General features: G+C 42.5%; 1 protein-coding gene and 1 long non-coding RNA gene across 4 annotated transcripts; one reads left to right on the top strand and one right to left on the bottom strand.

Moving 5' to 3' along the window:
* Nucleotides 1-1,229: 1,229 nt before the first annotated feature.
* LOC142046289 (uncharacterized) lies at nucleotides 1,230-4,534 on the bottom strand. Its single transcript, XR_012655157.1, has 2 exons — nucleotides 4,445-4,534; nucleotides 1,230-1,881 (listed from the first exon to the last, which is right to left on the bottom strand). It is a non-coding gene; the product is annotated as an uncharacterized LOC142046289 (long non-coding RNA).
* Nucleotides 4,535-4,977: 443 nt separating this feature from the next.
* LOC116821860 (histone H4 transcription factor-like) lies at nucleotides 4,978-23,324 on the top strand. 3 transcript variants are annotated; one of them, XM_032775322.2, is made up of 10 exons: nucleotides 4,978-5,048; nucleotides 6,317-6,493; nucleotides 8,834-9,057; nucleotides 14,049-14,163; nucleotides 15,256-15,408; nucleotides 16,401-16,478; nucleotides 17,533-17,653; nucleotides 19,305-19,443; nucleotides 21,629-21,744; nucleotides 22,138-23,324. In XM_032775322.2, the coding sequence occupies exons 2-10, from the start codon at nucleotides 6,343-6,345 to the stop codon at nucleotides 22,535-22,537; spliced, it is 1,497 nt and encodes a 498-aa protein (XP_032631213.1). In that variant the 5' UTR covers nucleotides 4,978-5,048; nucleotides 6,317-6,342; the 3' UTR covers nucleotides 22,538-23,324. The 3 variants fall into 3 exon arrangements, with proteins under 3 accessions (XP_032631213.1, XP_032631214.1, XP_032631212.1); XM_032775323.2 differs by having other exon boundaries at nucleotides 4,978-5,053; nucleotides 6,341-6,493; XM_032775321.2 differs by having other exon boundaries at nucleotides 4,978-5,053.
* Nucleotides 23,325-24,297: the final 973 nt, after the last annotated feature.

Below are 24,297 nucleotides of genomic sequence, written 5' to 3'. Positions count from 1 at the left end.
TCCCTGCTGGCTTTTTCTCACCTTTGTTTTCCTTCCTGCTCAACGACTCTGATCACTGCATAAATGCAAATTAAGCAGAGCACATATTTCTTTGTTTAGAACAGACCCGTCTGCTAATCTCAGTTTGGAACACGCAGGGCTGGCTCCAGGCCTCAGCACGCCAAGTGCATGCTTGGGGCGGCAAGCTGCGGGGGGCGCTCTGCCGGTGCCGTGAGGGCAGCAGAAAGGCTGCCTCCGTGGTTTGCCTGCGGAGGGTCCACTGGTCTGTGGTTTCGGCGGACCTCCCGCAGGTGTGCCGGTGGAGGGTCCGCTGGTCCCATGGCTTCGGAGGACCTCCCGCAGGCACGCTTGCAGAAGGTCCGCTGAAACCACGGGACCAGCAGACCGTCCACAGGCACGCCGCGGAAGGCAACCTGCCTGCCATGCTTGGGGCGGCAAAATTCCTAGAGCCGCCCCTGGGAACACGTTAATAACATGATCAAGGGAATTTTATAACTTTACAATGTTGTTGCCACACATATTTTACCAGGAAGATACTGACCAGCAAATTATGAGTTTTCAAATGATAATTTACAAGACATGCCTTGTACAAAAAATATTACAATAGCAAGTCTATACACTTTCCTCTCAAAAGTAAATTAACTCTCTGTTTTGCATTTACCAGTCTAAAAAAAGCAAACCTATTTTGTCAACTAAAACTAATCCCAGCAATATTTGATTTGTTAACCTACTGGACTCAAAATAGAAATAGCTATTAGATACAGGCTAGATTATCAACTTCGTAGTTATGTGAATAGTACATTACAATTTGAGTAATCTCATTGAAACTCAGTGGGACCAGGTGTGAAGTAAAGCATGTGATCACACCCTCAAAGGAAACCTCCTCACAACACCTTCAAAAGGGGAGCCTGGGAATTTAAATTAAACCCTGCTAGATAACAAAAACTTAACAGGGACAGGGACATTGGTTTTATGGCTCATTACAACAATCTTTAACACACTACCCTGCCTGCTACCCTTAATTGCCCACTTCAAACTCAGTATGCATAACAATCTAACCCTTAATTGCCATTTCTAGTAATGGCCTACAACATGCATTACCCCTTATACTTTACAATCTATTCCAAACTGTATTTAGCTCAGACACTGTAATTTCCTTCCCCAGCTCTGAAGAAAAGCTCTGTGTAGCTTGAAAGCTTGTACTTCTACCAACAGAAGTTGGTCCAATAAAAGATTTTAAAAGTGTATTAATATAATGTTTTAAAAAAAGTGAACGGTACAGAGTTTAAGTGTAGAAGTTTCTGGTTATCAGGGAATAATGTACAAATTATCAATGGGTGCGAAGTTCGGTTTAAGATAGGGTGGTATAAGGAATACATAAACTGCAATATCCTCTATTGGGGGTAAAAGGTTAATGGGTCAAAGTACAGACATTGAGATATGAGGGTATGTTGTTCATATAATGGCTATATTCAGGTGTGGAGTATAACGAGTGGTTACGATGAGATGGATGGATTGACCCTCATTTGGTGAGATTTAACGTTCAGTGAGTTTACGGTTCCAGTTCATATGGTCCAACGGAAAAAGTCTCTCTGTCCCTTTCTTGTAGTTGATGCACGATGTTGCTTCGGCTCATGCCTCCTGGTACTGTCGGCGGCCAGTGTAGAGTCCCTGGACCATCGGATGGTGTATGGCGCCTCATGGTCTCAGACAAGGCATGTTTAGCGTTGACCAATCCCGCAGGTCCGCAGGACATGCTTGTTGCAGGGGTCCCAGGCATCCAGGGCTCCAACGATCAGGGTGTCCATCTGCATATTACCTCACCTACCAGATCTCTTTTTTTCCTTTGTTCCACGCAATACTCTGGCTTAGAAAAAAATTCTATTGAAAACAGGCAAAACAAAGATATAATGGAAAAATAAAAGTCACAGACAGCAATTGCTCAGTAGGCTACCATGAAAATGGTATGACATCAACAACATCTCACATTTATTATGTGTATGTATTGTGATAGCACCAGCTACAGACCCCAGTCAGGACAAGGGCCTTATTGTAATGGAATTATACAGTTACATAGTAAGACATAGTGCCTGCCCAAAGTATTTATAATCTAAAGCCCCAATCGTGCAAAGATTTACATGTTTAACTAAGCATGAATCATCCTATAAAACCCCATTCCTATAGACACTTAACCACATGAGTAACTTTTAAGATCTTAAGTATCAGAGGGGTAGCTGTGTTAGTCTGAATCTGTAAAAGCAGCAGAGAATCCTGTGGCACCTTATAGACTAACAGACATTTTGGATCATGAGCTTTCGTGGGTGAATACCCACTTCGTCAGATGAATGTAATGGAAAATTCAGGGGCAGGTTGTGTGTGTGTGTGTGTGCGTGGTGTGTATATATATATATATAAATGGGCAGGTATATATATGTTAGCAAGCAAGCTAGAGATAACGAGGTTAGTTCAATCAGACACCTCAGCTGCTAGAACAGGGCCTCATCCTCCTTGATTGAACTAACCTCATTATCTCTAGCTTGCTTGCTAGCATATATATACCTGCCCCTGGAAATTTTCACTACATTCATCTGACGAAGTGGGTATTCACCCACGAAAGCTCATGATCTAAAACATCTGTTAGTCTATAAGGTGCCACAGGATTCTCTGCTGCTTTTAAGATCTTGAGTAGTCCCACACTGACTTCAACAAGTCTACACGTAAGTAAAATTAAATATTAATGTTACTTAGCACAGCAATGGCTTTCTAGACGGGGCATCACAGCTGACCTCGGCCTAAACCAAGCAGCCCAGGCAGAGGTGAAAGTAAGTGGGTACAGGCAGGTATGGAGGACCGGTAGAAAAGGAGACTGCCTGAGGGAGGGAGAAGCCTGCCCCCTGCATAAGAATAGTTTAAACTCAGCTGTTTCCTGAGTGGTTCAGCCCTCAGGGTTAGGAGTGGTTTCTAGCATCCTTGTTAATTTCACTCACAGTAGCTGGGGGGAGTGGGGAGGGTGTGTTTGACCATGACAGGGGCAGTCCTTGTCTGTCCTCGGGATGAGGGGATCTTGTCTCCAATACTAATATACACAACAAATACAAGCATTTGGCTGCACCGCTTAAATCCAGAACTAATAAAAGCAGCTGGAAGGGGAAAACTCACTGTCATATTGGTTTCTTGTCTCCTCCTTCCCCCTCCTCTGCCAGGCTGCAGACAAGGGTCTGCATTCCTCCCCCCTGCAGAGGTTCTCTTCTAGGCTCTAGCTTGCAGTAGGGACACTGGCTGAGATGGCTGCTGCTGCTGCCTGCATAAGAACAGTTTAAACTCAGCTGTTCCCTGTGCAGTTCAGCCCCCAGGGTTAGAAGACGTGTTTCTGGCATCCTTGTTAATTTCACTCCCAGTTGTTGTTGATGGGGAGGGTGTGTGTGACCATGGCAGGGGCAGTTCTTTTCTGCCCCCGGGATGAGGGGATCTCCTATACACAAAAAACACAATCAAAATCAGGATCCATTTCCAAGTTCAAATCTATCCCATTCCCTCCCCAGAGAGGATCATAGTTGTGATGTCTAAACTGCTTGCAGATCCTCTTTGAAATGTTACTGAACCACACAAGAAACAGCCAAATTTAAACTGTTCTTATGCAGGAGGCAGGCTTCTTCCTCCCTCAACCAGTCTCCCTGCTGCAAGCTAGAGGGAAGCCCCTGCAGCTGCTGCTTAGTGCCAGGCAGGGAGAAAGCACAGAGCCTAGTGTCCGCAGCCTGGCTGGAGGAGGAGGGAGGACACAGAGAAAAATGTGACAGTGATTTTTTTACTTTTTCAGGCTTATTCCAATAGTAAAGTTTTATTACAGACAGTCCTGGTAGTAGTAATACTAGCTTTATTTTCTCTATCTATGTCATGCAGTGGGAGGGATTCATGAAGTACATGGGAGAGGTGGGTGGGTTGCGATTGGACTATATAGGTAAGAAATGTAAATTACTTTCACCCTTGCCCAAACCCCAAGGGCTCCCAGCCCCCTCTGCAGCTGGTAGCTCCAGGGGTGATTTAAAGGGCCCGACTCCTAGCTTCAGCTGAATCCCTGAGCCCTTTAAATCCTGATTTAAAAGCCCTGGGATTTAAAGGCCCCACTTCTTCTGATAGAGGCCACACCTCTTCCAGTTGAGCCCCCTCCCCCTCTGCAGGACTCTGGAGTACTGGCAAGTCCTTTAAGGTACTTTTACCCCTTGAGTCCAGGACACTGCTGTTCCTGTTGGAAAACCGGATTCTTACAATCACCCAGTTACCACAGGAACGCTGCATCCACCCTTTCTAGATGAGCGCTGCCATTGCTGGTAGGCTCAAAGAGGCATGATTATATTTAACACAAGTTACAGGATGCCTTTTCTGTGTCACACACAATGTCACAGCTGATAATTTACAAGTTCCACATACAATTTACAAATCTTACCCTATGCAAATCCAAGCAGTCTATGAAGTGAGGCCACACAGGTGGCAGCTGTGACCCTGTCTACAGTACGGAAATCTGGACCCTGTGTGGGGAAGAAGACAAGGGGTCTGGGGTCTTGGTCACGCAGCCGGACTCAGGGAAATGGGGGGAACAAGTCGCTGGCACGTGAGGAGGGCAACAGAGGGGACCCTGCCCCCAGCTTGTTAATTTTATAAAAGGGCGGGGCTAGCCTCCTCCATGTCCCCGCCTCCCTCTGGCGCGTGGAAGGGGGCGGCGCCGACTCCAGGCGGCTCCTAGCCCCGCCCCTAGCTGATCCCAGAGGGTCAGGGGTGGGTGATCGAGGATGCGGCGTTCAGTCAGGGTGGGGGAGCGCCGAGTCCATCCGTTGGCGGCGGCTGCGCGTAGCCTTCCCCCTCACCCGCTGAGGCGAAGGGGCGGCATCGCAGCGGACCCGGTCACTCGGAGGGAGTCTCGGCCCCGCCCCCCGGGCTGCTATGACGAGGCGCCGCTTCCCGCCTCGCTAGGCACGCGAGTTCTGGGGGCGCGCCGGCGGGAGCGTCGATCGCGCTGCTAGAGCGGCTGCGGCGCGCGGGCTCCGGCCGTTGTTAGGTGCTTTCCAGCCGCTGAGGTGTCCGTCCTCGCGCGTGGCTCGGCCAGCGCGTGCTGTGTCTGCCCCACGCTCCCCTCCCCCGTGTCCGTGGGGCTAATGGTGGGGGAGGCGCCTCTGAATGCCAACACCCCCCTCCCTCTGTGAGTTCCTGGGCGGGGGTGGGAGCAGCGACAGCAAAGTGACATATTTGGATCGTTGTAATTCAAATGCATCGAGCCGTTCCCGTGGCGGGACCGTTGCAGCCAGGGGCGGCTAGACTGGCACAGCGCTTCTGAAATACCGGCCCCGGTCCCGCGGGCCTTTCCAGAGAGTAGGGCTTGCTCTGCCCCGCCTTGCCGCAAGTGGCTCTTGTTCCCAGGGGAAGTTCTGCTCCGCCCCCCTGGCAGTGTGCTGGCTGGCACCTTTGGGTGCAGCAAGGGCTCAATTAAAACAAAGAATAACAATCATTTGGGATTTTTTTGTTAATTATTCCAAATTTGGGTAATTTTATTAATTCAATGTTTGAAAATGAAAGACTCCATGGGCAGAGTGCAAGGGGGGGGCAGTCAGGACACACGTAGGACCATCCCTGCGTTCTGCGCTACAGGTCAGGGAGTCAGTGAACAGTACAATCAGGTGTAACTGCTGAAATGACACTGTTACAGTTTGTTAGAGGCACCTTTCACAGTATAACATTTTCAGCTATGTCAGTGATTTTGGAAAACAGTGGTTAGTTAGCGTCTGTTCCTTTTGCTGGCACTTTCTCTAGTCAAAGTACAGAAATACTGTCAGCAAATGCACTGAGTACTTCTTTAATTTCATGATGTTGAAATAGAGAAACTGATTTAGGGCCCATTTCCTCACACGTCTGCCTAAGGCCTAGTCTTCACACAGATTTTGTATTGGTATTCTGTTGATTAGGGGTGAGGTTTTTTTACCAATATATAGTTATACCAGTACAAATCCCTAGTATGTTTATGCCGCTATACACGTGCTTATATCAGTATAGCTTAGTCCCCTTCCTATATGGGAATAAGCTATACTAGTGTAAACAGATTTATATCAGTAAGGTGCCTGCACTGTGTGTGTACCACTTCAACTATATCACTATTGTTAAAGAGGTACAACTTTTTGTGTAGACAAGGCCTGTGTACATGTGAGATTAGGCCATAGAGTCTGAAAGATACTATCCACCCAGTTATAAAAAGGTACATATCATAATTTGGGGGTAAATTATGTGATGGTTGTTTTCATAAGAGAAATTTCTGTAAATCTAATAACAGATGAAACTACTCTGTACTTTTAAGTAATGGCCCCTGGAAACAAATTCAAGAACTCTGAACTGATATTACTGTGTGAATGGGAAGAATGCCTTTTTGTAGGAAAATGTATGGAGGAATTTTGTGATCATGTTGCAGAACACTTGAAAGAGTATCGACAACATCCTCTGGAAAAAACAGGTAATACATCTGTCTCATTCACCATACAAATAATATTGCAGTTTTGAAGATTTTTGTACTTTGTGGCCCTGATTTTGCACTGGCACTTTGTTGGTAGAATGAAGTCAATAGGACTCTTATGTGTGTGCTGGTGACTACACACCAGAGTCACTTGCAGGAAATGGGGCCTATTTTTGTTTTTTTATTTGCATCTGATTTTGCTGTTTTTCTCTTTTTCTAAAGATATAGTACTAAAATAGAAATAATACTAATGTAGCTGAAGTCATGAATCAGAAGTTGAAACTCAATTTCTTGAATTAGGGCTAAACAGTGGTGTGTTTTTTTTTAAATTGGTAGTCTCAAAGAATTTTTGGATTTCTGGAACTTATGTGTTACTTAAGATTTCTGACTTTAAGGTGGAGGTTGGAGAAATCAACTTATAGGAAACTTGCCCTTTTTTGTGTGTTTTTTGTGAATAAACAAACTATTTACTTGCTCCTATTATGTATCTTGCATCTTTCTTCTAATGGTATTACAATTACTTACATGAAAAACTCAGAAGTTGTATCCCACAGAAAATTATAAGCAGTCTTTGTAGACTGTAATAGAAATAGTGTAGTACATTGTTCCCAAACTTGTTCCGCCACTTGTGCAGAGAAAGCCCCTGACGGGCCAGGCTGGTCCAGTTTGTGTACCTGCTGCATCCGCAGGTTCGGCCGATCGCGGCTCCCAGTGGCTGTGGTTTGTTGCTCCAGGCCAATGGGAGCTGCTGGAAGCGGCGCAGGCCGAGAGATGTACTGGCCGCTGCTTCCAGCAGCTCCCATTGGCCTGGAGCAGTGAACCACAGCCAATGGGAGCTGCGATCGGCCGAACCTGCGGACGCGGTAGGTAAACAAACCAGCCCACTCTGCCAGGGGCTTTTCCTGCACAAGCGGTGGAACAAGTTTGGGAACCATTGGTGTAGTAGATATTTTAAATATTGCTATTGTAGCTCTTATGAATCCTGACCTTTATTCTTAACACTATTTTCACATATTTAATTGCTGGTGTAAATACTAGACTGAGTTTAATTAAAGGTACAGTAAATGGAAAGTAAAATTAAACCAACAACAATATGCACTCAATGCCTCTTCTATCCAGAGTGACAGTATTTTATCTCATACATAAGTAAAAAGCTAATTTTTACAACATTCTGTATTGGTCCTCTGAAACCACTGGGCTTGTCCTGGGTTGCTTTGGTGCTCCAGAATGAATAATTCTATGATGTTACAGCTGCGTATAACCTACTGGAGTACTGGGCATGGGAGACTCAAGTAATTCCTGTGTTAACTTTTGTTTTGTTGCCTTATTATGTGGGCCCTATCCTGCAGTTGAATCAATGTGGGCAGATCCTTGCACCCACATGGAGTCCCTTTCAAATTTAGAGCCTCTGCCCACTCACCGGATTGAAACAAGTAGGCAGAACAAAGTGATGACAGTGTGAAAGCCTGCAAACTAAAAATGCCAAACAATCAGTTTCCGTATCAGATATTCTTAACAGTGTCCTTTTGAATTCAAGATTTGCACTGTCAAAAATCAAATATTGTGCAACACTCAAATATCCAAACCAAAATTACCAGAAACTCTTTTATCTGAAATAGATATATCCTCTTCTTTCTATGGGATTTCCTTTGTGTTTCCATACTTATTCATTGTGCCTATTACATTTGGATCATCCAGTTTGTACTATATAACTAAGTACTCAGGTGGGTTCAGGAAAGATTATTGAATAATTAAAAGTTTGGTTGGCTGTTATACAGGCTGGAGTGCAAATTGATTGTAAAATTTGAAAACATAATCAAGATTTTTGGAGCAAGGATTGTCATTTGCTAAAAGTCCAGTGCCTAAGAATCAGGCCTCAAGTGCTTACTATTATCATTTATATTGTGGTAATGTGTGATAAGTTTTATATGCAGTGTTCTTGTAGCCATGTTGTTCCCAGGATGTTACAGAGACAAGGATATTACTTCGCCCAACTTGTCTTTTTAATAGTAATCAATAACACTGTAGAACCATTCAATAGTCCTCACTCAGACATTCTAAGCCCAGTGCTCTCTTTCTGGGGAAAATTCCACTAGAATTATCTGAGTTTTGAGAAAGTGAAAAATCTTGTTCATTGCTGAGGCTTAAAATCTTTAGATACTTAATTATCTGAACGTAGCCGTTATCCATCATTCTACTAGTTTTACCCATGGTTCAGAAGATCATCACCTAAAATGTAAGTAATAGATGTCTTCTGGTACCTTCTTGAAGATTGTCTCACACAGTTCCTAACTTAATACGACATTCCATGAAACATTATTTCTTTTTTTTTGTGTTTAGAGCAGTACCATTGTTGGTGGAGAAATTGTGAATTTTTGGCTACAGGTCGCAGGGAGCTGGTAACCCATGTACATTTTCATAGTTATCACACCAAGCTGAAATTCTTAGGCTCTCAGTTAAGGGCATCCCACCAGGATTGGCCAGCATGTTCTCAGAACAGCCATAACCGGAATCAGATACCAAGGATTTCAGAGATGTATGTTTGCCAGTGGGAGAATTGTGATGTAAGTGAAATGAATGTTGTTTCCTTTCTTGTTTCCTAACTCTACCTTAACCTTCCCCAGCTCCAGCACCTGGAAGAAAGAGGTTTCACTACTGAATTGTTTTATTATTTATTATTGAGTGGTGTTCCATTCAATCTTCATAAGTAGAAATGGTAATTATTGTGATAGTGTTTGCCAAAGTATATACTGTATATAAACACCATTTATTTTAGGAGCTGCAACCGATTTACTTTAAATCCAAGTATTCTTCCTTTTGTTAGAACTAAAATGATTTTTTCCCCACTGCACTTCTTTTTCTGTGTGTTAGAAATATATCATACAAAATTGCAAAGTAAGCAGAAATATTCTAAGCCAATGAATATGCCATCAACTTAGTTAAGAGACCCGCTGTATTTACTTTGACCATTTTCTGGAACAAAAATTAGAGAAGAATATCTGATATTTTCTCAGATATTTGCAGCCTTTTAATGATTCTGGAACTAGATGGCTCAGAGGATGTGTTAGAGTCTTTCATCTTTAGGTCACTAGTTAAAATGTGACATAGCCTGGGAGCAATTGAAAAATGTCAGGTTTTGACAGCTCTCTGGTAGAATATGTAAAATTAATTAGTGGTCTTCATCCAATTCCTAGTGGACAATGTCTGTATCAAGAGTTGTTTGCAGTGTTGTACCCATGTTGGCTGTTGAAGAGAGCTCTCTGTAAGCTTGAAAGCTTGTCTCTTTCACCAGCAGAAGTTAGTCCAATAAAAGATATCACCTCCTCACTTTGTCTTTCTGTATCAAGAGAGTGATTACATTTTACACCAATTATTATCCTCTTTGCCAGTGTTTGCATAGTTGGTAATAACTGAATGGGCTCTGCTAGGAGTGGAACCATATTAGTAGGGCAGCGTGGGGAAGCATGTTGTCTGTCATCTTTGGCTCCCTGAACTCAGTTCTTGTCAGTGGGCATTATCTTTGCATCCGTTGGGTTGAAGCCCTGCAACTGATGCTCCCTCTGGAAGAGGACTCCTTAGACATGCCCTTTAGGTTGAGAACACAGAGCAAGGTAGGCTTCAGAGAACCTTCCTTCACTATTACCTCTTTTTAAAGGTTGTTACCCCTGTCCAGGTTGGTTTTCATGAAATTTACAAACAGCAATCTTTGGGTCAAATAGTTTAATAAATAAGTCAATGAAGAATATAGAGAGAATCAGATTAAAACAAAAGACTTGGCATGCAGAACACAGAAACGCTATGAAACTCACTCTGCAAATCTCATCTAGATAGGTTGACTTCAGAATTAAAAATAAGCAGATGCTTACATTTCTGGAAGAGCTCTCTCTCCCCTTCCCGCCCCCTACTCTTCTGGCCTTTCAAAGTCACATGGTTTCAGGAGTCTCAGGTATGTCCCCCCCATCAGCTTTTAGTTGTTTCTTGTTAAAGATGTGCCAATTCTGGTTGTGGATACAAACAATGATCCTGATTCTTCAGTGAAGTCCATGAAATGTACTCCCATTGACTTCACTGTTGCTCTGCCGAGGCACAGAGGTCTGCCGACATGGAGCTCATTGCTGAATTTAAGTCAGTGTAATGTTTGAACAAATGTACTATCTTGAGGGAGTGGAATAGTTTCCATTTTCTGTATAATGGCTATTGTCCCATGTTTCTATTAACATTCCCCCTATCTATCACTGGAGGTATTTCCCAATTTCTTCTGTCAAAATGTAGTATTCACAAGCTCTTTGATCTTAGTCTGCCTAAAGGGTGACTGGATCCTGCTCTGTGTCTCTTCTGAGATGTTAACCTAGAAGAAAGCGCATTTGTTCCTTTGGCTCTGAATTTAAAGAGACAGTGCTCATATAATTCTTAGATTTCTCTCTTCATGTTAATGCATATCTAAACCAAATAAGAATTATTAACAGATTAGTTTTAATCTGTCACAACCTCTACCTGTATAAATAGAGGATTTTAGTCACCAGGGCCTGGATCTACAAAGGTACTGAGGTGCCTGACCCCCAGATTTAGATGCCTATATAGCATTTTTAGGTGTCACTGTGATTCACAAAACCCTTGCTTGGTTGCTGCCTAACTCTGTAGGTATCTAAAGTCACTCAGCATCTAAATTTTTGCAGTAAAAGTTACGTAGGCACCTATGTTTCTGCCCCTAGGCAAGCACATTGCTGCCTCATTGTAGGTGTTCATTTATTCTAAGACCAGAAGAGATCATTGTGACCATCTAGTCTGAAACTTATTGGTACAAGTCCTTAATGACAATTGAAATCACAAACCCTGGTTTATAAGGCCAGTGTTCTGATCCATGTGCTAGAGGGCCTTTATAGTGTGGATGCCTATCTGCCATCTAAGCCTCCATGTGAGTCATGACTCAGGAAGATAGGCGTCCCTCTGACTAAATTGCATGTGGTGCTCAATCCAGTAAGTGTGTTTCATAGGCCACCTAACACCACACCAATAATGGGGGGTTGGCAGGTAATGAAAGAACCTTTATCTTTATCCCAGTGGTTAGGACACTCACCCAGAGTACTGGAGACCAGCAGTTTAAGTCCCCGCTGAACTGTAATGATTCTCACTCTCTCTGGCCAAATTAATATTCAGTTATTTAAAGTGGAACAGATTCAAAAGGAAAGAATGAGGGAGATCCACATGAGAATAGTCTAGTGATTAGAACATGCACCTGAGAAGTGGTAGACTCTTTGTTCAAATACCTTTTCACTGGGCAGAGGCAAGACTTGAACTGGGGTTCCCACCCGCCCACCCACCATGTTTCTGTGCAGAGTTGGTGGCTTCAGAGCACGTCTACCAAATCAGGCCCCACGTGTGACTTAGGCAAAGGAATTCTTATCTTCTCCCAGTTGTGGATCATAAGCAGAAATAGATACCTCCCTGCAGCATGAAATTAGACGCTTATCTCCATGACAAGGGTGAGGCTTATATCCCCTCTCATTGGCATCTTCCACTGACTAACTTAAGCAGTTCTGCGCCTAGTGTGCTGAGTTTTGTGGGTGGCCTTAGGCACCTGTCTCTCCCCATTCATTGTATAGGAAGCCTTAGGTGCTTAACTCAGGGTTTGTGGATCACAGTGTTGTTCTTGTGGTTTTCTGGGCGCCTAAGTCCCTTTGTGGATCTGGGCTCAGTGTATGAAATACAGAACCTTTCACAAACATTCATTTCTCTTTCAAGTTAAAAACCAAAACACACATAATTAATTACTATATCATAAGATAATTGGCTGTATAGCTTGACCTGCAGGTTCCATTGAGCCCCATAACTAATGGAGGTTACTTTTCCCACCGTGATTGTTCTTTTTAAAATATAAAAGTTAAAAAAAAAAAGTCCTTGTGTATGTACTTACTAGAAATGATCTTGCATGTTGCTAGGCCTTTAATTTTAAGAAATACCAATAAAACTCAGAGATCTCATATTTTTTCAGGCCAGGAATCAAGAGCCGCCCTGGTTGTGCATGTCAGGAAACTCTCTCTCTTTTGTGGAACATGTATTTAAAAAAAACTTAACATTTATGGGAGTTGTTCTGATGGGGTAGTAACTTCATTTTCAGTTAGCATATAATTCAGTTTTTAGGGGTGATTGGGGTTTTTTGTATGGTTTTCTTCACTTAAGATGAAATATGCCCTTTAATTTTATTTCTTTCTATACGTAGCACTTTGCTAAATATTTCTATACATGTTCTTTCAAGCTTAAACTGCTGTTATGAATTGTATTAATTAAAACAGTGTTTCCCAACCTGGTAGGCAGGCTAGACTAGTCCAGAAAGGTGGGGTAAGATGCAAAACAAAAGAGGAGAGAGAGGGGACAGGGAAAGCTGCTAACCATTTCCACTCCCATAGCAATGGATAAAGTCCTCCTTGAAAATCACCCATTTTGCCTCCTAGCTTCTGTGGTGGCTCCTAATGTATCAAACTGCACATTGACTCACTCACTCTTCTCTACTGCAGCAACATTGAAATCTAAAGTTACTGAGATGATGTGCCACCTCTGCCCACTCTGAGCAACCTGCACTAGTAGGTTTCTGGTGAGCGGGAGAGTGCAGGGGGAAGCAAAAAAAAAAAACAAGGAAAAAGAAAGAATCTAGGGAAAAAGGAGAGAGACAAAAACAATTTTAAAAAATGAGAATAGGTAAAGAAATATGGAGAGTCAGTGACAACTATACCAGGACATGGTGCGATGGGATGGTGAGGGCTCTTATTTGCTAACCCATCAGAAGAGGGGGCTTCCAACAAAAGAAAAGTCAGGAGCCACTGGACTAAAATAGACTGACTTTATCTTTAAGCTACTACAGCAGAGATCAGCAACCTTTGGCACACGGCCCATCAGGGAAATCCACTGGCAGGTCGGGACGGTTTATTTACCTGCAGCGTCCGCAGATTTGGCCGATCGCAATGCCCACTGGTCACGGTTCATTGTCCCAGGCCAATGGGGGCTGCGGGAAGCAGCATGGGCTGAGGGATGTGCTGGCTGCTGCTTCCCACAGCCCTCATTGGCTTGGAAAAATGACCCACAGCCAGTGAGAGCTGTGGTGGGCTGAACCTGCGGATGCTGCAGGTAAACAAACTGTCCTGGCTTGCCAGCGGATTTCCCTGATGACTGTGTGCCAAAAGTTGTCAATCCAGTCCAAATATCTGTAATAAAAATAATATAAAGTGAGCACTGTACACTTTGTATTGTGTGTTGTAACTGAAATCAGTATATTTGAAAATGTAGAAAAATGTCCAAAAATAATAAAATTCAGTTGGTATTCTGTTTTAAAGTGCAATTAATCATGATTAATTTTTTTAATTGCAATTATTTTTTTGAGTTAATCTCATGAGTTAACTGCAATTAATTAACAGCCCTATTCAAAATTTCTTCAATAGATGAGGCATGATTTACTCTGTGTAAATTCTCTAGAAATCACTTCTCTCAATATGTTTTGTTTTTGTCATTTGATTTCCTGCCAATACTATCCATCATCTTCATGGTTCCATTTTGTCCTCAGGTTACCTACAACAACCCAGAATGGTTTTACTGGCATGTTGCCATGCATGCATACTCTACTGAGAAAGAAAACATTTCAAATAACAAGAAAGCTATTTGTTGTTGTCACTGGAAAGGTAGCTCACATTCTATATTTAATTTAAAAAATATGGAATAATGCCCTAATAATTTCACTGCCACTATAAAATTTACTGGGTGTTTCATGAAGCACAGGAATATGTTAGATATCTTCATACAGCCTTTTTCCAGCAATCTTAAATAATTAAAGTACTTTACCTACATTGTAAGCTCCTGATTAATTTAAATGGATTGCACTAGCAATGCCAAATCACTTCATTAAAAGCCTAGTATGCCAGAGTCCAATCCTTCAAGGTTCTGAGCACCCTCAATTCCCATTTGACTTCAGTGGGAATTGAAAACTTTCAGCACCCACAGGCTTGGGGTCCTACACGGAAGGCATGTTTTTGAGCTTAGAGTAACAATGTTGCTGCCCTAAAACTTTTTCACACTTTGTAAGAATTAAAAAACAGTAATTTAATGGGCGTTCTGCACATAACTTCAATGGGAATTTTGCCTAAACCAGTAGTCCCCAAACTGTGGGGCATGCCCCAATGAGGGGGCATGGAGAAATGTTTAAGGGCATGCATGGAGGGGCCCAGGCCAGCTCCAACAGGGGGCATGGAGGGAGTGCCATCCAGCCCGTTCTGCCCCCAGCCTAGCTCCAGCCCCAGCCCCAGCTCCGTTCTGCCCCCACTCCAGCTCCAACCACAGCTCCACTCTGCCTCCAGCCCAACTCTGCCCTCGTTCTCCCTCTGCCCCCCCTCCAGGCCAGCTCTGCCCCCATCTCTACCATCGGCTCAAGCTCCTCTGCTGAGGAAACCTTGGCTGAGGAGTAATGGAGCGGGGGACGCAGACAGGAAAAGTTTGGGCAACACTGGCCTAAGCCAATGCCCACTGAAGTCACTGGGAATCAGTCCATTGATTTTTAGTAGGCTTTTTAAGAGGCTCTATGTAGCATTTGCAGAACTGAACTCTTTGTAGTGTTTGCAGTAGTAATGTTCTAACTTTTCCTAAAAACATTTTAGTTGTGCTCCTCTAAAAACTTATTGGCGGACTATATATAATACAATCTTTCCTGTTTTTACTCAAGAGAAAATAAAGTGCTCATGTGCAACTGTTCTGTAATCTTATATAAGATGTGTTTTTAGATTGTTCAGGAACATTTAAAGGAAAGCACAAGCTATGGGATCACTTAAGAACCCACACTCAAGAAAGAGTGGTGGCCTGTCCCTCTTGTGGAGCGATGTTCTCCAATAATACCAAGTTTTTTGATCATGCCAAGCGACAGGTTTCAGAGGATCGTAAGTGGATTTGCTCTATTTCTGTTTACATTTATTTAGGGGTTTACTTTTGGGGGGCTGGTTTATAACAGTACATATATAACACCTATTACTATTTTTCAGAAGTGTCAATTAAATGCAAAATTGACTTTAGGAAGGAAATTATCTTCCTGAAGCATGGAAGTACTTTTAGCTTTGCAATGATTGCTTCATATAAAGGATGAATTGGGGTAATGGGGGAAAGAGAATACTCAGATGCATATTTAAATATAGTGGCTGTCCACCTGACAGTTGTGGCATTCCATTGTAAAAATAGAGATTGCTTCTGACTCCATGCCCATGGCTTCTCAGGGTAACTGCATTCCACTGGAACAGTGAAACTGATGACCAGTAGGAGAAGCTGTTTAATGCCAGAGACAGAGCTCTTACAGGAGTTGGACTTAAATTATGGAATTCACTTCTGAAAGTGATCTGAATGATCATGGAACTAAGCTCTTTCAGAGCTAAATGCAACACTCTCTCTTGAGCTTAGATTTTTACTCAACATGTTCTTCTCTGCAGCACATTCTCCTACCACTCCACCCCACCCCCACCACTCTTCAGCAAACTATAAACTAAGCAGGATATTTTTCCTACAGGCCAGGAAGGGGGAGAAAGATTTTTGTTTTTTTAAATACTTGGAAAATGCTCAGGTACTATGGATGTTACGGAGATGGGGTCTATATAAGTACTGAAACCATAAAGCTCCAAAACTTGGCAGGTTTCAAACTGTTAATATTTGTTAACAGATTGTTGTCTTGTTAGGAGTAAAATTAATATATTGCTAATTAAAATTCTGCAATTACCCTAAACCAGATTTTTTTCTGAAAAACATCTGGAATACAAAATAATACTGAAATTGTCCCACCGCTGTGACAGTTCAGTGATCAAATTGACAACCCTAATCTATGTGTTTTTAAAAATAGATCAATAAATATCAATTGCATCACTGATCAGTTCCCATTAAATTTCAGAACAAGTATTTGTTTGTCAGAATTGTGACAAACGCTTTGCCAATGAGAGGTTACTACGAGACCATATGAGAGGACATGGTGAGTCAGAGCTTTAAATAATTTTTCTTCTAAACTGTAACACAACCATAGATAGATGATAATATTAAGATATCTTTTCATATATCAGTTGAGAGAAGCAGTATACAGACTCAAGGCAATTATGATACAATTGTGGGGAAACAGAAGTCTTACTATCAGATACAGTCGATATGAGATGGCTTTCTCCTCTTCGCATGCCCACTTGTTTAGGACTTTCTGCACTGTGTCCTCACTTGACTACAAAGTTTGAATATTACAATTCCCTCTTAGGGTTTTTCTTCATGGGGAGGTTATTCTAGAGTAAGAGAGTATAAACTTAAAGTGCTAAAGCTATTCTGGAATAAAAGTGACTATCTGTAATTTAGTTTAATTAACTTTCCAAGTGGATTAAGCTCAATAAGAAAAGGGCGCTCGTGCTCCGGGATAAGTGTGTCCATATGTGGATCTACCTAGCAGTAGCTAATGAGGAATAGCTTATTTTTCAGTTGCTATTCTGGTCACTTTCCCCATCCAGACAAGCAATTAGCATGAGCACATTGTGCCAACCATACATATTTTATATTGGCTGCCCATAAAGCATCAGATTATAAAATGACACACTTCTTTAAACTCTTCACCAAAGTGTAGATCCTGCCTAAATTCAGAATTTCCTGTTGCATGCACTCACAACATCCACCTTTTACGAATTCCCACCATTGTGCCATAAGCAAGTAGGCAATTAAGCCTTTGTTTTACTAGTCCCTAGAGAGTGAAACAAGTTCCCCCTTCCCCTCTGAAATTTGTCTCTCTCTCCATCGACATTTTGAAAATACCTCAAAATGCTTTTTCACATGCATGTTTATTGGAATGCCCACTGTTTGGCCCATATTTATTACCCCTCTGTTCTCTTTCTTTCCCCCTTTTTTTTTTCCTTATGCATTGTATACCCAAATTAGTGTTAGTTGTTCATTTTAGTGTGAATGGGTTTTTCTAAATGTTTTTATAATATTGCACTGCAGACTGAGTGTCTTGGCAAAGGAGTGACATAGAAATAAAAGTATTATTATTTCTCCAGTTACCCATGTTACATGTCCATTTTGTGATATGGTATGTACAAGTGTCTCCTCTCTGAAAGTGCACATCAGATTCCGACACTGTGATGAACGCCCTTTCCACTGTGATCTCTGTGAAAGTAGGTAAGAAGATTTGGAACTCTTAGCTAATCAACAGAAGTTTGGAAATAATTCAGTGTTCAATGAATGTAAGAGGTAACAAAGGTAAGAAAAACGTTCAACCCTTAAAATAGCAACCCTTTGCTTAAAAAATATATAGATAAAGGGATGCATTAGTCTGTTGGAACACATAAAGTTGGAAGTAGGATTGATACTTGATTTCTAGTGCCAAAAGATGTCCTCCAAGTAAGACTATGCATACTGTAAGAAGGCCATCAATGATCAATGTAGGTCATATTTAGCAACTATTTCCCCCCTCAATTGATCAGCTGCAAGGGTTACTGGATATTTCTGTGAGAGTCAGATGCTCCTCTTCTGAATTGTCGTCCTGCTGCTGGATCATTTTACCTATTTCCTCTCAGTTACCTCTATTTTTCCACTCTCACTTGATTCTCTTAACTTCCTGGTGGCTCTCACAACTTTCTTTACTTTTTCCAGTTTGGTCAAAGGGAACACTGACTGCGGCATTACTGATGAAGCTAGATGTAATGATATAGGACACTTACATACATAGGCAGGGGCCGATTTAAATAGGGCCTTGAAAGGGAGGATAAGAAGTTTAAACCTGATGCAGGGATGGATTCCAGGAGAGGTCAGATAAATGGATAACACTTTCATGTGCATGTTTTAGATAGACTGGAGGGAGTAATATGAATATTTGAGGGACTAGAGCGGAGGAAATTGCTCTTATGACATTTGATCAGTGCATGGACAAGAGTTTTAGAGAACAGAGAGGCGTGGATGGATCATTGAAAAGTTATTGTGGGAAAAGTGGCAAGATTTGGACATAGCCTGGATGCCTAGGAAGAAAGTAGAATCAGAGATTACCCCCAAACCATAATAATGAGAATGTTAGAAGTATATTCCCCTTTCACAGATTATGAAATGGACGTAGCGAGGATAGGTGATTTGTACAAGGTCCCCATTGCTCATCGTTGTCAGAACCAGGAATTTGCTTCATATAAATGAACTCAAGAATTTGTGAAACCCACTCCTGTGCTTCAACCACTAGATCAGAGTTTCTCAACTTGTGGGTTGGAACCCAACACTGGGTACCTAGACTGTTTCCAAGGGTTGCACTGCAGCTCCTGTCCCATGAGGCTGGCTGGGCTCGCCTCCCTGCTCCAGGCACTGCAATTTTTGGGGTCCCAGCACCACTCAGATTTGGCCCAGCTACCATGTCAGGAGTCTGGGTAGACCAAATTTGAGTGAGTGGCACTGCAACCCCATGAGCCAGATCACAACTCCACTCAGACAAATCTGGTCCAATCAGAGGGGCAGGGCCAAACTTGAGTAATGCTGCAATCCCTGAGGTTGCAAAGCCTGGAGCTGAGCCAAGCCCAGCAAGCCCCACAGCACAGGAGCTGCCACTGTGAGGTGAGTGCCGGGCAGGACCCAACCCTCTCCTCCCCCATGTGGGGAGGCAGGATCCAACCAAAACCATCCCAGGGCCTCCACCCTCAGAGTATTTACTGGGTTGCAACAGGCCATAAACATTTTAAAAGGGGTCCTGAGCCCAAAAAAGTTGAGAACCACTGTACTAGACCACACCCTCTCTGCTATTATTGCTGTTATTTGAACAGTAAGAGTAATTTTTCACCTATATGCTCCTCAGTTTTAAGAATGCTTATGATCTCCATAAACATGTTGAAACACACAATGATTCAAATGCCTACAGCTGTGATGTAGAAGGATGTGTTTTTACTTCACGGACTTCACAGATCTTGAGACAGCATTACAAGAGAGCACATATGGTGGGTATTAAATAAATAGACGGAAGTATCTTTTAATAGACAATAGGGGCTGATTTTCAAAATGCATGTGTATAACAAAATACCTGACTTGTGCTTGCATCTAGGCTATTTGGGTGCATAAATTAACCCTACACAGTTGCATGTTCCCAGTCTTGAAAACTGAGCCAATATCATGTTTTTCTTTCCTGTCAATCAACAAGCCATTCCTAGCCTGAGAAGCAAAATATTTGAGGAATATACTTCTGTGTCAATTTACTGCACTCTGTCCCTAGAACTAGTGCAGCACACAAACAGAACTAGAACTGGTACATATTTATTATGTGGTTTTTAAACTTGTCTGAGTTATAATCAGGGGTCAGGTAAATGGGGGGCCCATGCCCAGGGTGCTGTACCCAGGGGGTTGCCACAAGGAGCTCAGGCTTCCCCTGGCTGGCTGTGGCTGGACTCCTCTCTGGCCCCTCCCCCACGCTGGGCCAGCAGGCTTCTCCCCACCCCTCCCGCCCCCTCCCACACTCTCTCCTTAGCCAGCTAACTGAGGGCCCCGGCTCTGCCCCGGCCCCCGGGAGCCCAGAGCAGCGCGGCCAACCGCTCGCTGCCCGGAGCGGAGCCAAGTCCCTCCCTGCCTGTGGCCCTGCACTGTTCGGTCTCTGAGGGGGCCGGCCAGGCCGGGGCCAGAAGGAGTGAAACTTCCATGGGGGGGGGTGGAGGATGGGGAAGCTGGGCTGAGCTGGGAGGAGTGGGGACTTAAAGTGACAGGGTCTCTGACTCCCTAGCACACACAGGTAGGGTGACCAGATGTCCTGATTTTATAGGGACAGTCCTGATTTTTGGGTCTCTTTCTTATATAGGCTCCTGTTACCCCTCACCCCTGTCCTGATTTTTCACATTTGCTATCTGGTCACCCTAAACAAAGGCTCTCAGCCCCACATACATTCTGTCTCTCACAATCCCCCAAACACACAGTCACACACACGCTGTCTCTCTCACACCCACATACGCTCTGCCTCTCACAGTCCCCCGACACAGGTTGTCACACACACAGTCTCACACTCCCCAACACACACACTGTCACACAGTCCCCCAATACAGTCACACACACACACTGGCACTCTGTCTCTCTCTCTCACACACACAAACACACGCTCTGTCATGTGCTCACACACACTTGTATTACTGCTTGGTACTTCCTGTCAAAATGCTTGTGGTGAGCCAGCAGTGGCTAGGGGCTGCAGGAGAGCTGTGGGCTCTAGCAAGTTGCAGCCTCCATGTGACAGTGCGAAGCCTGCCTTGAGCCGCAGGCCAGGCGCCACAAGCCACTGCAGCAGCACAGAAGTAAGTGTGGCAATGCACCATATACCATGCCACCTGTGCTTCTGCTGACAGTGGCCTAGGAATTTGCTAGTTGCAGCAGTTACTCATTGTGACATTATCTGATTAAAACATGACCATGCAGATCATTGTTGCAACCACTGTTATATATTTGCAACAAATCTTGTACAAAATGTGGCATGTAAGATGTCTATAAAAAGGTTACGATTTGCTAAATATGTTTATGCTCTCTGTATGCATGTATCATTTTTGTACTTGAAGTTATCAGTGTTGGCTCTATACCTGTATTTCAAATGTTTGCTCCTGGGTAACGCCCACAAGGTAGTTAGCAGCACATCTTGAAGGGACTAGTCAAAGTAAGTGGCTCATCAAGGGACACTTAACTCACAGTGGACCATGGGGGACACCCATCTCCGCTGAATGGACTTTCCTGTGGACATTCTATATGAAGTATAGGTAATGGCCGGGGGGAGCCCAGGGAGCCTGTAGGAGCCAGGGGTGATGAGGGAAGGGGGTGCCAAAATACAAATTCGCCCAGGGCACCATTTTCACTAAAGCTGGCCCTGGTTATAATGGCTGATGTATTGCAATCCAGTACTATCCAGCTGATGTTTGTTTAAGCTGCAGTTGTTTGAGGGGAAGCCATAGACCCTGCTATCAAGACTGAGCTATCTGCAGTATATTTTTAGATCAGAGAATTGCAATATTCAGTGGAGGTTATCTGTCAAAAATGTGTACTTAGAAAATAATGTAAGTATTACAGGAGTATAACATAGTTAATATTAATTTTTCTTTAATTTTACTTTGTATTTATCATCAACCTCAATTACTGATTTCCACATCATCTTTTCCTCAGAATAACGGCAATCTAAAATATAAATGTCACATCTGTCAGAAATGTTATTCCTGGTGTTACACATTGACTCTGCATCTTCGCAAGGTGCACAAACTCAGCTGTCATTCTCGCTTCAGGTATGTTATCAATTCTTACCCAAAGCAAAAAATGAAATCTTTTTTCCTGGGGGGGTGGGACAGCCTTGTATAGGGGATACAGATATTTGGTTGATTACCATCTAATGCTCAGTTTAGAGAATGAGGAGCTCTTCTAATAAAATATATTATGAATAGATATCTCTTCTATGCAGGTTCATGTTTAGAGTCGCACAAAGTAGTTAGTGCCATTATGTTTGTTTCTTTGCATAAATTTTGTTTCCTTTAACTACCATTTCATACATTGCAATTTATGATTTGGGTTTTAAATGCTAGCTGTTTGGATTTAGTATGCATTTTTAATTTTGTATTTGTATGAATGTATATAAAGCTACAGTCATTTTTATTTTCATTACTTTAATTTTACTCTCTTAGATACAAAGAAGATGATGATGGGTACTTGAGGCTGAATGTAGCAGTTTATAATGCTGTCACGGGTTTAGATCAGGGTCTTGAGAACAAGATGGCACCAAAGAAGTCTTCGGTAGTTCAAAACCGTACTGGAAAAGACAGCTATGCCTCTTGCAAAAGTAGTAATTCATCAGTGGAACTACATACCACAAGATGTCAGAGATGGTCACAGACTGCTGCAGAAAAGGTTATGGTAGAATCGGACACCTCCATAATGGAGCCAGTGTATTTTGACCTTCAAACTACACCACAGTCATTTGAAAACTCTGCTGCTCCCTCTGAACTTGATCAAGCAATGACATTGAATACAAAGGAAAAATTAATAGAAATTGCAATAGGCTTGGGACTTCAGGTTGCTGTTTAAGAAAAATGCATTTTTTTTTTTTATTTTACCTTGGGACCTATTTAGTACTCCTGGAAGAGTTCATTATTTTAACTAAATATGAAATTTACAAAGAGTCTGCATTGTTTTCACTTGTCATATTTTGTATGTAACGTTGTGTATGTATTTGTTAAATATACTAAATTATTTTATCTGAGTAAATGATAGTACACCAGAAAGGTTTTGCTATATGTTCAATATGTGATACTTAGATGACTGACTATTCCAACAAGAAGGTATTGGATTTCATTAATCTGTATGCTGTTGTAGTCTGTCTCTACAAAAGAAACAAAGCTATCCCTCAAAGGCAGAATTCTGAGCCAGTACACTAGACAAAGGGTTTGATCTGGTAGATAGTGCATTGCTATTTTTTGATTAGATAAACATTTTTCATAATGCATCTGGTCTACAATATTTCTAAGAAGTGTCTTTGCCTTTAGTTATTAAGTATATTTCAAGTATATGCTAGAGTAATTTTCAAGTAGTTTACTTTGGCTTTAAGCGATGTGTTTTGTAAATTAATATAATTTTAAAACCTTTTTCATTGTTTAAAGGTGATTACAATTCAAGAATTGTTTGCATTCATAGAATAGTGAAAAAGATGTTCAGAGAACTGACCTTGGTTTCAGATAGCACTCATTATTGTTGAGAGATTACAAAGTATTTCATAATAATCATTTGGGCACTAGAACTGATGACTGTATTTTTCAGAAATAGTTCTATGCAGCCATGGTTATAGAACCTGTTAAATAAAAAATGTTGGATGTGACTCCAGTATTTAGTTTTTTCATTCACTTATAAAGGGTGCCAATAATGAGACAGCTACTGCCCTGCAATAAAATACCTTAAAGAATAAGCTTTCCAAATAAAATGTACAGGGATATACAGTTTCAGAAGAACAGGGACAGAGTCATACCCATTACAACTTAGAACAAACCTAGTATCCATCAAATCACCCAACCTATGGTGGGATCAGTTCTTGACCAATAAGAAGAGTGGAGAAACAAGAGTAGCAGATATAAAAGCAAGGGGAGGGAGCCCAGACAGCCAAAAATAGGCCAGCTGAAGTAAATGAAAACTTGACGTATACCCTAAAGGCAGCTAAGGAGGGGTTCTGGCAGACTTTTTCTGGGAGGGAATTCCGCAATAAAGAATCCTCCTTTGAGAAAAACGTGTCCCCATTCCAGTCCTAATTGAATTAGCCACCAAGTTCAGACCTGCCCCTTATCACCTAATTGTTTCAGAAATTGTTATAGGATCTTTTACTTCTGATTAGATGCCTACCACAGATGGAATCTTTGAGGTATTTAACTAAATAAAAGCCACAGAAGTTTTTCATTTTTTTGGTCAAAATAATGCACTTTTTGACCAAGTTCCAATCTATACATCTGAACCTCCACCACTGCAGCACAGATATCTACCACTTGAGCTACAGTGCCTATGCATTATGGTTGGAGTCCAGCTTGGCTTGCTCTCTCCTGTCCTAAAAATTGGGGGAGTACTTGCCCCATGTAGTGCCCCCAGAGGTGGTTTGATTTGATGGGGCCATATGCTGGGTCAAGAGGGGTTTTTGTGGGAATCCCAGCTTGTCTGTCTCATCCCTGACCCTCCAGGAGTTGGGGGAGCATATGGTGATGCATATGGTGCCCCCTGAAGTGGGGTGAGTAGAAAATGGGATGCTGGGGTGAAATTGGAGGGATTGATGGGGAGGAGCCCAGCCTGGCTCTCCCCCTGCAGTTGCT

Source organism: Chelonoidis abingdonii, chromosome 1 (genome assembly GCF_003597395.2).
Source record: "Chelonoidis abingdonii isolate Lonesome George chromosome 1, CheloAbing_2.0, whole genome shotgun sequence".
Lineage (NCBI taxonomy): Eukaryota > Metazoa > Chordata > Testudines > Testudinidae > Chelonoidis > Chelonoidis abingdonii.
This window is presented reverse-complemented; position numbering and strand designations above follow the sequence as displayed.